The sequence below is a fragment of the Brassica oleracea genome, chromosome C1, assembly GCF_000695525.1.
Source record: "Brassica oleracea var. oleracea cultivar TO1000 chromosome C1, BOL, whole genome shotgun sequence".
In the NCBI taxonomy this organism is placed as follows: domain Eukaryota; kingdom Viridiplantae; phylum Streptophyta; class Magnoliopsida; order Brassicales; family Brassicaceae; genus Brassica; species Brassica oleracea.
Window position 1 is genome coordinate 32,393,608 of NC_027748.1, and position 14,461 is coordinate 32,408,068.

General features: G+C 32.4%; 2 protein-coding genes across 4 annotated transcripts; one reads left to right on the top strand and one right to left on the bottom strand.

Moving 5' to 3' along the window:
• Positions 1 to 378: 378 nt before the first annotated feature.
• LOC106314269 (peroxisome biogenesis protein 22-like) lies at positions 379 to 2,867 on the top strand. Of its 3 annotated transcripts, none has more exons than XM_013752172.1 (8): positions 379 to 622; positions 878 to 1,105; positions 1,187 to 1,234; positions 1,474 to 1,533; positions 1,617 to 1,718; positions 2,077 to 2,142; positions 2,253 to 2,354; positions 2,447 to 2,867. In XM_013752172.1, the coding sequence occupies exons 1-8, from the start codon at positions 506 to 508 to the stop codon at positions 2,549 to 2,551; spliced, it is 828 nt and encodes a 275-aa protein (XP_013607626.1). In that variant the 5' UTR covers positions 379 to 505; the 3' UTR covers positions 2,552 to 2,867. The 3 variants fall into 3 exon arrangements, with proteins under 3 accessions (XP_013607626.1, XP_013607630.1, XP_013607635.1); XM_013752176.1 differs by having other exon boundaries at positions 386 to 622; positions 1,474 to 1,530; XM_013752181.1 differs by lacking the exon at positions 1,474 to 1,533 and having other exon boundaries at positions 386 to 622.
• A 642-nt stretch (positions 2,868 to 3,509) lies between these two features.
• Positions 3,510 to 8,343, bottom strand: LOC106314263 (zinc finger CCCH domain-containing protein 40). The gene is made up of 13 exons (XM_013752169.1): positions 8,253 to 8,343; positions 7,942 to 8,149; positions 6,898 to 7,008; positions 6,736 to 6,769; positions 6,504 to 6,645; positions 6,352 to 6,408; positions 6,172 to 6,269; positions 5,979 to 6,050; positions 5,660 to 5,889; positions 5,392 to 5,591; positions 5,046 to 5,183; positions 4,833 to 4,964; positions 3,510 to 3,592 (listed from the first exon to the last, which is right to left on the bottom strand). The coding sequence occupies exons 2-12, from the start codon at positions 8,066 to 8,068 to the stop codon at positions 4,899 to 4,901; spliced, it is 1,275 nt and encodes a 424-aa protein (XP_013607623.1). The 5' UTR covers positions 8,069 to 8,149; positions 8,253 to 8,343; the 3' UTR covers positions 3,510 to 3,592; positions 4,833 to 4,898.
• Positions 8,344 to 14,461: the final 6,118 nt, after the last annotated feature.

A 14,461-nucleotide genomic window follows, 5' to 3' on the forward strand; every position in this document is an offset into this window, starting at 1 on the left:
CCCCCCCCCCATCATTTTCCTCATGTGGTTTTCGTTCCACAAATTCATCCATCTGTTTCCTTCTTTTCACATGTAAAATCATACTCCATGATAGTTTAAGTAACAAAGAATGCCAAAATGAAAATAAAACTCGCCTCCTAATCTTTCTTACGCTCGGGATTGTATTGCGTTTATCATGTAAGAAAACATCGAAAATTCAGATGACAAAATACAAAAAAAAAAAAACAAAACGCACCGTTTTAATAGCCTACATCGCTGCAGATCACATCCATCGCACCCCACGGAATAGACCGTGGTCTCACACGCTTATCTATTGCCAACGCAATAAAAAAGACACGTGTCAGTATTAAAGGGTTGGACTTTCCACAGATTTGCTTTGGGAAAAGTACAGTTCTTCGTTGTCTCCCTCTCTCTGCTGTAAAGTCTCTGGCTTGAGACCAGTTGCCGAAAGCTTGAAGCTAAGAATCTGATTGTTGTTCGTATTAAACGACGACGCTTTTGAATTATGGCGGAATCGTCGTCTTCATCACCTAGTGAAGAGATCGTTCGATTAATCAAACGGTTAAGCGGTTACGTTGCTTTCAAGATGTCTAGCCTCTTCTCTACACCTATTCGCAATCTGGTTCTCTCTCTCTCCCTCCATTTCTCGTTTGCCCTTTACACGTTTCTCTGTAATCGGATCTGGAAAGTCGTAAGCTTTAGATTAGTACCGGAGATTTCAGAATTGAGCTTGAAAGATTGTAATTTGATTAATGCCCAACTCTAGGGAACTCATTCTTCAGTTGAATTTGATTCGGTTCAGAGCTAGCTAAGAAAGAGCAGAAAGATCCAAACTTTATTGAGAGTTTGATTCGTTTATTGCTGGCTTTGTAATTAGGATTCGAGATCTATTGGTGCTATTGCGGGGCTTGCAATCGCTGTGATATTCACATGGAGGGCCATAAGAACACAACCAGGGGAGCCTCAAAGAAGGCGACCTAAACGCAGGTTGCAATCAGCTGAATCCTCTAGTGCTGCTGCTGCTTCCATCCCTCCTGATGTTTCTTCGCCTCATGAGGATAATGGAATGCAAGATGTTGTTGATCAGTTTTTTCACCCTGGAAAAGTAATATTCTTCTTCTCTTGTACTATGTAGTTTATAGACTTGATTCTGCTATGAATGAAGTTTTTTTTTGTTTTTTTGCAGCCTACATTGGGGAAGATAGTTAGGCAGAGACTTAGTGAAGGAAGAAAGGTAATTGCTTGCCTGCATTGACTGAGAATGTTGTGAATCTATCTTACCACTTGAAATTGCACTATGGTTCTTGATGTTCCATGGTTGATACATTTGATGTTCATAGACATCTTCTTCTCATGTATTTTCTCAGAGCTATTGATAACTCTGAGATTAAATCGTCTGACAGCTTTGTTTTAATCCGAGACTTTGAAGCATTATTGTCTTGAGTTTCACTCTATTTGGATGTGCATTTGTAGGTAACATGCCGTCTTCTTGGAGTCATTCTTGAGGAATCAAGTCCTGAAGAGCTCCAATTAGTAACAACTTTCTTTTTGATTTTCCATGTAAATATTTGCCTTTTATGCGTCTGTAACCTGACTCAAGCTTAATTTGTATGCAGAAACAAGCAACAGTGAGGTCATCCGTTATGGAAGTTCTCCTAGAGATTACAAAGTGTTGTGATTTGTATCTCATGGAAAGAGTTGTTGACGATGAAAGCGAAGTGAGTAACAACTTCTTTCCATTAGTTAATTCCCTCTCATTCATGTTCTTTTCTTGGCCTACCTGTTGGTACTTGGCCCTAGCGTGGGACAGCAAATAATTAGCTTAAGAGCTCGGGCAATGGGTCATAACATGGATATTTTTCGAGATTAGAGTTGATCAGTGGATAGTGTTTGATAAGAAGGTTTTTTAAGCACATGTATCTACATTATTAGATGAAGAGGATGTGTGTTCATTGGTGCAACTAAATGCTTGAGACATGTATGCATTCTTGTAATATTCGTTCTTTTTTTTTTTTTTTGCTGAGCATGTTTATGATCAGTGGTTCTGAAACTCACATTTTGAACACTGACATGCAGGTCAAAGTTCTACAGGCTCTAGAGACTGCAGGCATTTTCACATCTGGTGGTTTGGTCAAAGATAAGGTACAGATTTCTCGGACACTCTTTGTACTTGCTAAGAGTTTTCCAGCAATCTTATCAAAGCAAACAAGACGAATTGGTCATTTATTTTGACAAAACTTGGAAACTTGCAGGTACTGTTTTGTAGTACAGAGATCGGAAGAACATCCTTTGTAAGGCAACTAGAACCTGACTGGCATATTGATACAAATCCAGAAATCAGCACACAATTAGCTGTAAAAGTCCTTTTCTTTGTTTCATTTACATTCTGATCCACAATCTAGTTAAAACTGATTTTTCTCTTCTTTTGTGTTTTCCCTACTGCCAGAGGTTCATAAAATTTCAGCTTCACGTCTCTGCAGCGAAACCAGAGCGAACGGTTCCCAATGTGTTCACCTCACAGTCAATAGAACAGTTCTTTGGATGTGCTTGATACCCACAAACTCAATAATATTCAATTTGATCCTGGTCTTGTTCTGACGGAAGCAAGCAGCGCAGATGCGTATTGATATTGATGGAGTAAGGGAGTAGTGCGTGAGTTCCTATATGGAAGTATCCAAGTGTGTAATATATATATATTAGCAACTTAGCAGAGTCTTCAGGGAAGAAACGAAGGACCTTTGTCTTGTCTACATTGATATCTTGACTTTGACGCATCAGAGGGATCTTGTAATGTGAAGTTGTCATTGATACATTAAGAAGATCATTGCTCTATAACCAACACCCACAAGAACCCAGAGTCCAACTAACAATCCAACTTACCAACACCAGGATGTAAAATCACATTTTTTTTACAGAACCAAGACAAAAAAATTGATTCTTGTTGGTATCCAACATTCATCCAACAAGGTGATCTGAGATGTCCTTTTCTAAAGTTGTCTTCTCTCTATTGCGTTACGACCTATCAGCAAGAACGAAGAGGTACCCTCACCTTGTCCTCTCTCTTACCATTTGTAGTTTAATGCTATTATACAAACACTAGCTTAAGTTTTTTTATCCACATATGAAAACAGGTAACTATTTCGTGTATAGACGAGGATCTTCCATACAAAGAACGACAAGCATTACTTGCAGATTATGGTTACACCTGCAAGTGCCCTAAATGCCAGGAAGATTCAACCGTCGCCTAACTTTATGTTTCTGAAGCCATAAGAACATAAAATATTCAACTTTGCCTAGTTCCCCAGCTTGTAATGGTTGTTTTCGTTTACATATCTAGCCTTAATTAGTTCTCCTGGATCACAAAAACAAAAATTCTTATTTATGTAATAATCCTTCTCCATTAACGAAGGTTAAATATATTTAAAGATAATCATGTATCGATTTAAAGATATTTAAATATATTTAAAGATAATCATGTACCGATTTAAATATATTTAAAGATAATCATGTACCGATTTAAATATAATCATGTACCGATTCTAAACTTTGTTTTGAAGTATTGCACAGAACAAAATGTAAAGCTTCCCTAGCATCTTATATATTAAAACAGAAGTCATGACTTCTTCTTATGTGTGATTTTTTTTAGTTTGGACCATTCCTAAAAAATATCATATTTTACATAAGTTTATTATTATATCTTTTAATATCTTTATCTTTTTATTTGAAATACAAATGAATATATTTAAAATGTTCTAACAAAATCTTTTTAAAATCTTCTTAAAATCTTTTTAAATTTACTTTCAAAAATTAGTTAGTTTTAATTTAAATTATCATAAAATATAATTAGAAATTAAAATTGAATATAGTTTTGGTTTATAAACGAAAATTTAAATAAAATGAAATTAATTAATTTCACAAATACATTTACTAATAATTTTTAAAGATTTATTAATTTTTTTTCAAAATTTTTTTTTAATAAAATAAAAATCATGATTTTTTATGAGTGATATTTTTATTTGGACTATCATTTAAATTTTATATTAAATGTATATCACTAATGCTAATATACATAATATTTTTAACTACTTTAATCATAATATCTTTTATTTTTAAAAAAAAAATTCTAACAAATCTATTGAAAAAGATTATAATAAGATCTTAATTGTCATAAATTGAATAGAAATATTTTTAACTAATTTTGTAATTAGTAATGAAATGTTACTAAAAGAATAAAATTATATCATATTTTATCAATTTTATAATAATATCTATCATTTTAAATAAAAATGTTATATTGAACTAAATATGATAAAATTATTTTAAATTGATAAGTTAACATATTTTATTTTCATAAATATAAAATATTTATGCTAAAAATATAACTTGTTGGTAGAACGGGTTAATATCAGTAAACTATATAATACATGTATAAAAATTAACTTCTCTTAAACTTTTTAGTATACAGTAATTTATTATATAGAGTTGATTAACATTAAAAAATTACTAAAAAGATTTAGCGATTTGAATTACGGATCATGATTATTAATAAATTAAATATAAATTTGTTTTCATATATGTTGTTTCATGCATTAAAAAATTAAGTTTAGTAATCAAACGTAAATTCAATAAGACAAATATATAATAAGCAATATATATATGTGATGATTTTAATTTACAGCCTGAAAACTATAAAATTATTATATTTGGCATAATTATACAAACATTTAAATATGTGACTAACATTAAAAATATATAATAATTATGTAAAACAAATATCAATATATATAAATGTGAAAATATATACCCGCACGGTTGTGCGGGTGAAAATCTAGTATAGTATTACTTAAAGAACATACTTTCTGTCTAGATAGTTTAGCGGTTATGGATTCACATTAAGATCAGACGGAGTCAACGTCATCAGCTTTACTCTGTTCATTCACATCGACTTCCTCCTCCTCGTCTCCCTGGACACACAACACAACACTTTTCAGAACACAAGTGAGGATCCAATATTAGTTCACCGACAAGTTTCTGATGATGCTTACATGAAAATGGGCATCTCTGAAAGGTGGGGGTGGAGGAAGAGATATGAGGGGAGAGCCTTTGGCTGCTCGAGTTTTTTCTTCATCAAACTCTGCCACTTCATCAGATACCCGAGCTACCATGCTCGTAGACGACATTACCTGCAGGAGGACCGTAAAAAAGTCTATTATCTCTGTGCTTTAAACCAAGTAATTCCCAGAAAGGCAGAAACACAACTTTATCGTGAAAGATTAAACGTTTAAGAATCAGTCGACTTGATCCCCCCAATATCCTTCTCCCCACAGCTAAAATTGAAAGCCATTATTCAATAGAAGAAGAAAGTGAAAAAAAAAAAGAAAAGAGTATTACCTTATTGCTAGATGAGGTGCCAGAAGAAAGCCTTCTTCTTTTCCAAGTGTCTTCCTTCGATGAGGACTTGTTCATTGCGTCTTCCTCGTTCCGCACTCTACTTTCCTCTTCGGAAAATGATTTCGAAGGAACCCTATTCCAACGAGAAGGAGGACTCTTCCCATTCTCCAACTTATCTTCTTCACCTCTTCCTCTCAAGGCTGAAACAGATGGATAAACTTAACAACTGATTTTCCTAAAACTAGTTTAAACAAAGACGTATAAGTACCATCTTGAACAGATTCTTTGGTAGTATACTGTTGTTCCACATAATGCCTTTTCCTGGACACTGAAGAAGTATTGTGCAGCTCATTTTGCAATTCAGAAGTACTTCTCAGATTCCGACCATTTTTCTCTTCATCGCTCACAATCTCGATGTCTGCTTCCCTGTCATTGCCTTCATTTCCAAGAAGATACGTACTAAGTTGGGTTCCCAACTTCTGAAGACGAGCTTCTGACCTACAGATTTTTCAAAGCATCGTTTATTGAATGAAATCTTTGCATTGGATACTTTAAGTAATCAGAAAAAGGGATATATAGTGCCCTGCCTCTTTACATCATCTTGTGCCCGCAAGAAACGATTATACTCTTTCACAAATTTCTTCGTGCTTAAAGTAATCCTGTGACATACAAATAGATTGATTGAACAACACTCGTCTAGAATTTGCTAAATTACATTACTATGAGTATATCGAATCTGAATTAACTTCACGCAGACATCATGAAGGAAATACCCATTACCTCTTACATTCCTCTTTCTCTCTATCCAACTGGGTCCTAAGCTCGTGGATCTTAGAAGTAAGACTGTCTGCTTCCCGTGCCTTCCTTTCAACAGCAGCCTTTATACAAAAGTAGTGTGCCAATCATATATGTCAAGTTAACTCGTAAGAAAAATGCAGACTATGGAATGGAGAAGTTTACCTCCAATAGTAATTTGTTATCGGTTAGCATCTTAACATCCAGCTCTACATCTTTTAACTGCATATAGTCCCAGAGGAAAGGTTAGATTAATGACAGTAACTTACTCAAAAGAGAACCATGTCCTTAAATAACAAAAGATCAAAGTTTCAAACCTGCTCTTCCAGAACATTATTGTAGCCCAGAAACTTTTTTCTTTCATCTTTTTCCCTGACTTCAATCCTACTTCCAGCTTTCAAACCACCAGCATAATCACTTCGTTCATCAAATCTGCGGTTCTCCCTGTAGTCTACATCTCTGTCATAATAGAAGATATAAAGACACAGTTTAAAGCATGGAGAAACCATCAAATTACCACAGGAGAACCGAGGGAAGGAGAATGCATACCTTCGCTTCTCAAAGGACCTGGGATTTTCATGTCCTGCAAATTTGAATCTCATCGGTAATAATCAGAAGAATAAATCCAGAACGAGAAGTTGATAAGAGTGTTGTGATTGTGCCTAACTAACGATCAAGAGAACTCCAAAAACCCAAAGCTGCAGATCTTACCATTAAATCTTTGTACTCTCCTTCCACTTCTCTCCAAAGAAGGTCTCCGCTCTGGAGAAAAGTGTCTACCAAGTTTATCTCTTAAGTCACCATCAAGATTGTGACGTCTGCCTGAAGTAAACGAAACAGACTTGTACTAAAGCATAACTTGTATTACAGATGTGAACTCCGAATCAGAATCATGCCAGTCAACAACGCCTGGATAAGACTACCAACAAATAAAGCTATGATGCTTACTTGCCAGCTCAAAGAGACCACAAAAAAAGTCCTCTTCTTACCAGGAGTGGAAGAAAGCCACAAATGGGCACTAAATAAGGGAAAGTCACTGTATCTCATCCACAAATAACAACCCATCTTGAATATGCATTCAATTACACAGAAAAGGATAATGCTTCAGCATCATGTTGGACGAGAGATCTTGAAGATCCATCCATTCAATAAGAAAACCACAATCCACCAAAACTAGAAACTGCTTGTGAGGTGATTGAATATATAAGAATCAATGGGAATATCAAGCTCTGTAGACTGTGTACACCTCAGAATCAAAGAAGCCAAGAACAAGGAATACCCAAACACACAACTGGCAGCATGAAAAATGGCAGAAGTATCCTAATAACAGAACCTGATTGGCCACCAAATCTTGGAGCCAGAGAACCATGATTGTGGAAGAATAAATACCCCCAAAAAATCCATAACTGATGGTTATCTTCAAAAAGAATGTGCTTTCAAGATCAATAAAGAAAACCAATATAAATTTGAGCAAGAAAGACCAGAAGAAGAATCCACTCCTATAAATAATACTACTGCTATCTTTCTGCAAATGAAACAGCCATATTCCAGAATGATTCCGCAGGAAAAGAAAACTAGTCAGTACAAAATTTTGGTAAATTATAACAAAAGAAAAGTCTAATACTGATACCACAGAGCTCATAAATAAAGTGCATTGAACCACAAAAGCTGCAGGAGAAAGTTACTCATAAACTTCATGATTACGGAATCAAATAGCCAGCCTTATGGAGAAAAGGCAGAAACGAGATTCCTTACCTCTGAAAGAAGAAGATTCACCAGGAAGACGGAGGTCATCAACTCCATGAGCAAAAGTGCAATTAGGCTTCGAACAGTGACCATTCTTCTCGTACAGAATACAAAGCTTAGTCTTATACAAAGACATAATCAACCAATACAACGAACCAAACTCTTTCTTCAGATCAAAAACTCTTAAAAGTCCACAAAAAGCATCACCGTCTCGTTCCTAAACAAGATAACATAAAAAAAAAAGAACCATATAAATTCCACTGGATCCATATGAATGTAAAACAATTCTCGAAAGAGCCTGGGAGAAATCGAAAACCTACCAAAGGCGATTCTACGCGGTTCACACGACGGAGAGACAAGTCGGACGAACGGAGAAGACTCAGGGAAACCAAAAGTCTTCAGAGATATATGTATATGTATATATTGTTAGAGCAGCTCCAGTTTACTATTTTGCCCCTCTATCAGAAATGTAAATAAGTCATCTACACATTTGATTAAGAAAGAAATCACCGCAAAATTCACAAACAAAACTTACCGTTATTAGTTTTTACTTTTTACTAAATTAGTAGTTTTTAATTGTTTAATTTTTTTAATCATTAGAGAGATTTTATTCATATTCTAAAAATTATTATTTAGTAATTTTGCCAACATGCATATTATGTATGTGTATCTAAATATATATATACTGAATCTGATAACTTTAATTGACAAGCTATTTCTTTCTCAGAAATATGATATAGCACTAGTTATACATTAATATATATATATATAGTCACATCTAAATTTCCTTTAGCTAATAGTTATAATATAAATTTCTATAAAACATTATTCTAAACATATTTCCACTAATTTCAAAAAAATATTGGTTTCATTTACAAACTAGTCATTTAGAAACATAATTTTAAACAAGATTAGATCATCTCTATACTATTTATACATTTTCTCAAAAATAAAAGAATTTTAAAATTGAAATAAAATTTCCTTTAATGTATTCATCTATAATAGAAAAAAAAATATTTCTTATTACTTTTATAAATAACGTTATATTCTATAAAAAAGTAGAAAATAGAAAAAATATAAAACGTATCGTTTAGATTTGAAAAGAAGAAACCTTCTTAATAAGGACTTTTAATTTATGTAAGAAAATTGCATTTGATTCTAAGAACATTGAGTCTGATTTTTTTATTTTTTTATTTATTTTAGAAGAAATGAGGGATTGAGGGCAATGTTAATCGAGAAATTTCAAGATTAGATATTATTTAATAATTTATAGGTCGGTTTTAGTGGTGTTGTAGTTAATTTTATTTATTAAGTTTATTTGTACTGTTAGATATTGATCTGCTGTTTTCATATTTAGAAAAAAATATTATGCTATATTCAAAATTTAATGATTAAATTGTAAAATTTTTGGTATGATGTATTTACTAACTCAATAATATTTATGTTTATGTGATTTATTAAAAATTATTACTACAAAATGTCTTTGATACATAAAATATTATAGATGTTACTCCAAGTCATTTGGTAAAAAAAAAACTCTAAATATTATGATTACATGTGAGTGTGAGAATATGGTGTTTTGTAGCTATAGTTTTCATTTTAGGTTTTATGAATATATGATGAATATAGATAAATTTTAATTTATTAGATTTTCTTTTATGATTTCAGTTAATAGGAAAAATATTATTATGTTATATGATTAGAATATCTAGATAGCAACCAATTTTCTAGAGATTAAACTGATAAGTTGTAAATGTTTTTCTTTAAAACTATAAAACAATTTTGTATTAAATATTTTGTGATTTTAGGCGTTCTAAATGTATTTTGTTTTTCAAAATTATTATTCGGTTCATTTGTATTGTTTAGAAAAAATATAATAATTATAGATGATTTAATGGTTATTTTTGCCTCAAATATAGAAATAAACCGATCTTAGGATTATTTTGATATATAGTGCATAAAATATTTGTTTTTATATTTTGATTGCCCATCATATATACTAACCGATAAATTTGGTTCAAATATTTAATGAACAGGTCATTTTAATCTAGGATTATATAACATATGAAGGATTGATCCTAAGAAAAAGATTTAGAGGTTGTACCGATTTTATTATTAACATTAATGAGACAAAGGATTGACATGGAAGCTTATCTGATTCATCATCTTCTGAATGTTATTCATGTGAATTTAAATTTTCTATGATTTTTATTAGAAAATGTAATGGCCAGTTGGATTACTAATTTTTATATCTTATGTTATGTATGATAGATGAATGTTTGAGAAGATACAATAGTTGGTTTAGAATTCAGTTATACAAATTAAATGAGGCAGTCAACTTAAATGTCATAAACGGAGCATATGTTAATGAATAAAGGTTTTAAAGCATATACATAATATCTAGGTTTAGTTGTGTGAAAACTTTAGTGAATGATATAATGAATAAATCTTTAAATTAATATTGTAATATTTCAAGTTTAAGTTTTTTATTTAAGTTTTGTGTAATATCCTCATTTATATTTGATAGGATATTATTAGATATACAAAACATATATATAATAAATTTTCTACGGGATGGTTGAAATAAAACAATTACACATAAATTAAATAATGACTTATGTTTTAATAGATTAAATAATAATTAAGAGGATGATATTATATGAAATTATGCCAACATTGTCACTGGTACACTTTTTCCTTTCTTCTTTTTTAATTCATCTTCTTCCTACATCTTCTCTTGTTTTCTCTTGTTTTCATCGACCCTCAATTGTTTTTCTCGACATTCTTCGATACAGAAAGGTGTGTCACTGTATTTTGTATGATACAACAACACAATTTTTAATTCAACTACTATAAAATCACAAATATAAATAAATAAAATAATATACGTACTTGTACATGTAAATATCACTCTTTTCATATATCTTTTTTTTGCAAAAGCCACATTGATTTGTGAAATAGCTTATATAGTATGAATCTCTTGCAGGAGCCATAAGAATGTTTTATAAATGACTTGACTGAAGATAGATGGGGACAAAGATGTTTCAATCATTAGATTGTATCTTATATACTAGAACAAATCTTGTGAACTATTTCATTTTCAAACTTATCCAATAATAAATGCTAAGTTATATTTTTAGGTTTATTTCTTAAATAAGTATATTAGTGAAAGTAATATTAAATATTTATTTATAATGAAAATTAAAAACAAAGAATAAGATATTCCTATATGTACTAAAAAAGTTTATGACTCATACATGATGCATATTTATCCAATTAATAATATCATATCTATATATAAAGTAATATTTAATTTTTTTCCTGTTGCCAACTCATTAAAAGGTTGTCTAAGATATTGACACCTAAACAAAAATTTTGTAAACTTAATAAATTATCTCAAATTCTCATATTTTATTGAAAACATGTAACAACCTACAAAAAAGATTCAAATTTTACGAGACAGCCAATCTTCTCAACACCTGATGAGCCTTATCATATATATTTCAGTCCATACAAGTATGGCCATGAATGGAGAATTAGGATTAGGAGAATCCTCTTGCACTCCAACTTGCCTTTTGGAGCCAACCGACATTATTACCAAACGGCTCATTCCTAATGAGTTCATGGACATATGGTGCTATCTAGATAAATTTTAGTTTTGATAAATTTTATTTTGTGATTTCAGTTAATAGGATGTATATTAGTGTGGTCTATGCTAAAAAAATAGATAGTAGAGATTAAAATGATTGGTTGTACATATTTTCCTTTAAAAATATAAAACTTTGTATTAGATATTTCGTGAATTTAGGCGTTCTAAAATATTTTTTGTTTCTCATAATTATTATTTTATTCGTTTGTATTGTTAAGAAGCAGTATAATAATTATGATGGTTATTTCCACCTCCAATATAAAAAGCGATCGATCTTACAATAATTTGATATAAATTTAATAAAGTATTTTATTTTTACATTTTGATTGCCCCACATAATAACCAATAAATTTGGTTCAAAATATTTAATTAACTGGTCCTTTTAATCTAGAATTATATAGACCATATGAAGGGTTGATTCTAAGAAAAGATTGAGGTTGTACCAATTTTGTCATTAACATCCATGAGAGACGAAGGATTGACATGGAAGCTTATCTGATTCATCATCTTATATATGGTAACATTCATGTGAATTATCATTTTCTCAGATTTTTATTAAAAAATGTAATGGCCGGTTGGATTACTAATTTTTATATCTTACAAGCGGAAGTTGGGTTGCTGCAGGAGACATCAAAACCGCTCAAAGCATAAACAGATCCTTCACTGAGACGGTTCCTGAATCTGAGTTGACGGATGGAACCAATGGATCCTTGTATAAGGGTCGACTGTTGAAAGGTGAAAATTAAAATTTAGACAAACAAATTGACGTAACTATGAACAGCACAAATCGATGAGCAAGTTGATTACCTTCTCATCAAGGAGCAGCATGTCAACGCTCATCAGTTCACCTCCTTTCTTGACATTCCTGGCCTCCCAAAACCTCAGCAAACGCACCTCCGCGGTGTTGGAGCATCGCCCGGCTTTCAAGTCAGCAAGGAGGGTGCAGGAGTTCGCCATCGCAGTAATCGGCAAGGAGAAGAGAGTTTTCGTTTTGGTTTCTTTGAAGATTTGCTGCTCATGCCTAAGATAGTGATTATTTATAGCAGGAGCTTTAGACGTTACTCCGGTGTTTCGATGAGGGCGATTCAATGCTGCAGAGTGGACGGGTGTATTAATTACTCATAAGCTCGGCGTCAAGTAAGAATCAATGAGACGTTAGGGAGACGAATGAGGAAAGGCGATCGACGATATGCAAAGCAGAAACATGACCGGCGACTTCAACTGCAAAAGAGAAGCTATAGCGTAGGCTAACCCCAGACCTGGTTTATAAAATCAGGAGCCCATTCGAATTAGAATCATGGCCCAAACAAAACAATTAAAATAAGAAACCCACCCGTAACATTTCAAAAACACGACCCAAATGAAACAAATAAAAAACCAACTCCAAACGTAAAAAATTTCAAAACACACCGTTTTAATAAAGATGCCAGGTGGCGAAATTTCCCCCATGGAGAGACTTAAGCTTACTTTATAGTATCAGATGTTATGTATGCTTAGATGAATATTAGAGAATACACAAATTCATTGACATTTTTATGTTATTTTACATAACATATTTTTCTGAAAAAGAACACATTCAAAACAAATTAACTTAGATTACTTATAGTTTGTTGTGCTGAAAAAATACTTATAGTTTGTTGAATTTATAAGGTTAAAATTTACAACTTTAGTTTGCTTTTTTTTATTACATTATAATGTCTTTATTTAAAATTGCATAGTCAACCTCGCTTGAATAAAGTAAAATTCGATTTTGGATTCAGATATGCAAATTCCCTTATACGTTCAGTCAGAGCCGACCCTTGGGCCAAGCGGATGAAGCCCATGCTTCCGGCCGCATTAAGTAAAATATCGGCCGCAAATTCAGTAAAAGTATCGCTAGCCTAGTGGTTCATTTCCCTGAAACAATTTTCCTCCCGCTTAAGCCAGGTTCGAATCCTAGTAGTTACATGTTATAATTTTAGTTTTTTTCTTTAACAATAAAGTGGCCAAATTTTTTTTATTTTGCTTCTGGCCTGTATAATGTCAGGACCGGCTCTGCGTTCAGTAAAAGTATTATGGTCGAATTCGTTTGCAATTGTGAATACTTAGAAATAATTGTTTCAACAAAGAAAAAATTAATCAAACAAATCAAAATTTGGGGAAAACATAGTAAAAAAGGAAAACGTGCAAACTGTTACGAAAGGAGCCACCGCAAATATTGAAAATATAAAAAATGTGGAGTCCACTGCACTATTTGCACAGTAATTTTTTTTTCTATATATAGGATCGATTTCGATCATTTGTAACACATCCCTCACACTTCTCTTCTTCCTTATAATAAACTATTTCTATCAGTGTAATAAATTCTACGGGTATAAAATTTGCCCTTATTTAATTTCCGCGATACAATAAAATTTCAGTTCTTTTCATAGCACGTTATTAGCACGATCGTTCTCAATTTTGAAATACAAATGGCAAACATCGAGAAACTCCAGTTCCCGGCCCTGAAAATAACTGGCGAAAATTACGTCGGGTGGGTCACAAACGTGAAACCATATATGGTGATGAAAAAGATAACCGAAACAATTGTAATCGGTAACAAATCACCACCCGAGCATATAGCCGAAGCGATAATCTTCCTGAAGAAGCATTTAGATGAAAATCTAACGCACGACTATGCAAACGTCGAGGACCCAGCTGAACTGTGGCAAACTTTAAAAGAAAGGTTCGATAACCAGAGACAAATCAACCTTCCTCACGCTCTAGAAGAGTGGAAAAATCTGAGGTTCCAAGATTTTCTGAAGGTTGAGGATTACAATTCTGCTGTCCTGAGGATAGTTGCACTCCTGAAGTATTGTGGTAATCCTGTCTCTGAGGCAGAAATGATGAATAAAACATATA

Bases quoted from the DNA above. Each gene is read 5' to 3' on its own strand.
- LOC106314269 (XM_013752172.1), top strand. From the start codon at position 506: ATGGCGGAATCGTCGTCTTCATCACCTAGTGAAGAGATCGTTCGATTA. The intron at 1,235-1,473 runs GTAATTGCTTGC...GTGCATTTGTAG, and splicing joins GACTTAGTGAAGGAAGAAAG to GTAACATGCCGTCTTCTTGG. The intron at 2,355-2,446 runs GTAAAAGTCCTT...CCCTACTGCCAG, and splicing joins AAATCAGCACACAATTAGCT to AGGTTCATAAAATTTCAGCT.
- LOC106314263 (XM_013752169.1), bottom strand. From the start codon at position 8,068: ATGTCTTTGTATAAGACTAAGCTTTGTATTCTGTACGAGAAGAATGGT. The intron at 6,770-6,897 runs GTAAGATCTGCA...TCAAATTTGCAG, and splicing joins GAGAGTACAAAGATTTAATG to GACATGAAAATCCCAGGTCC. The intron at 6,409-6,503 runs GTTTGAAACTTT...GACTATATGCAG, and splicing joins ATAATGTTCTGGAAGAGCAG to TTAAAAGATGTAGAGCTGGA.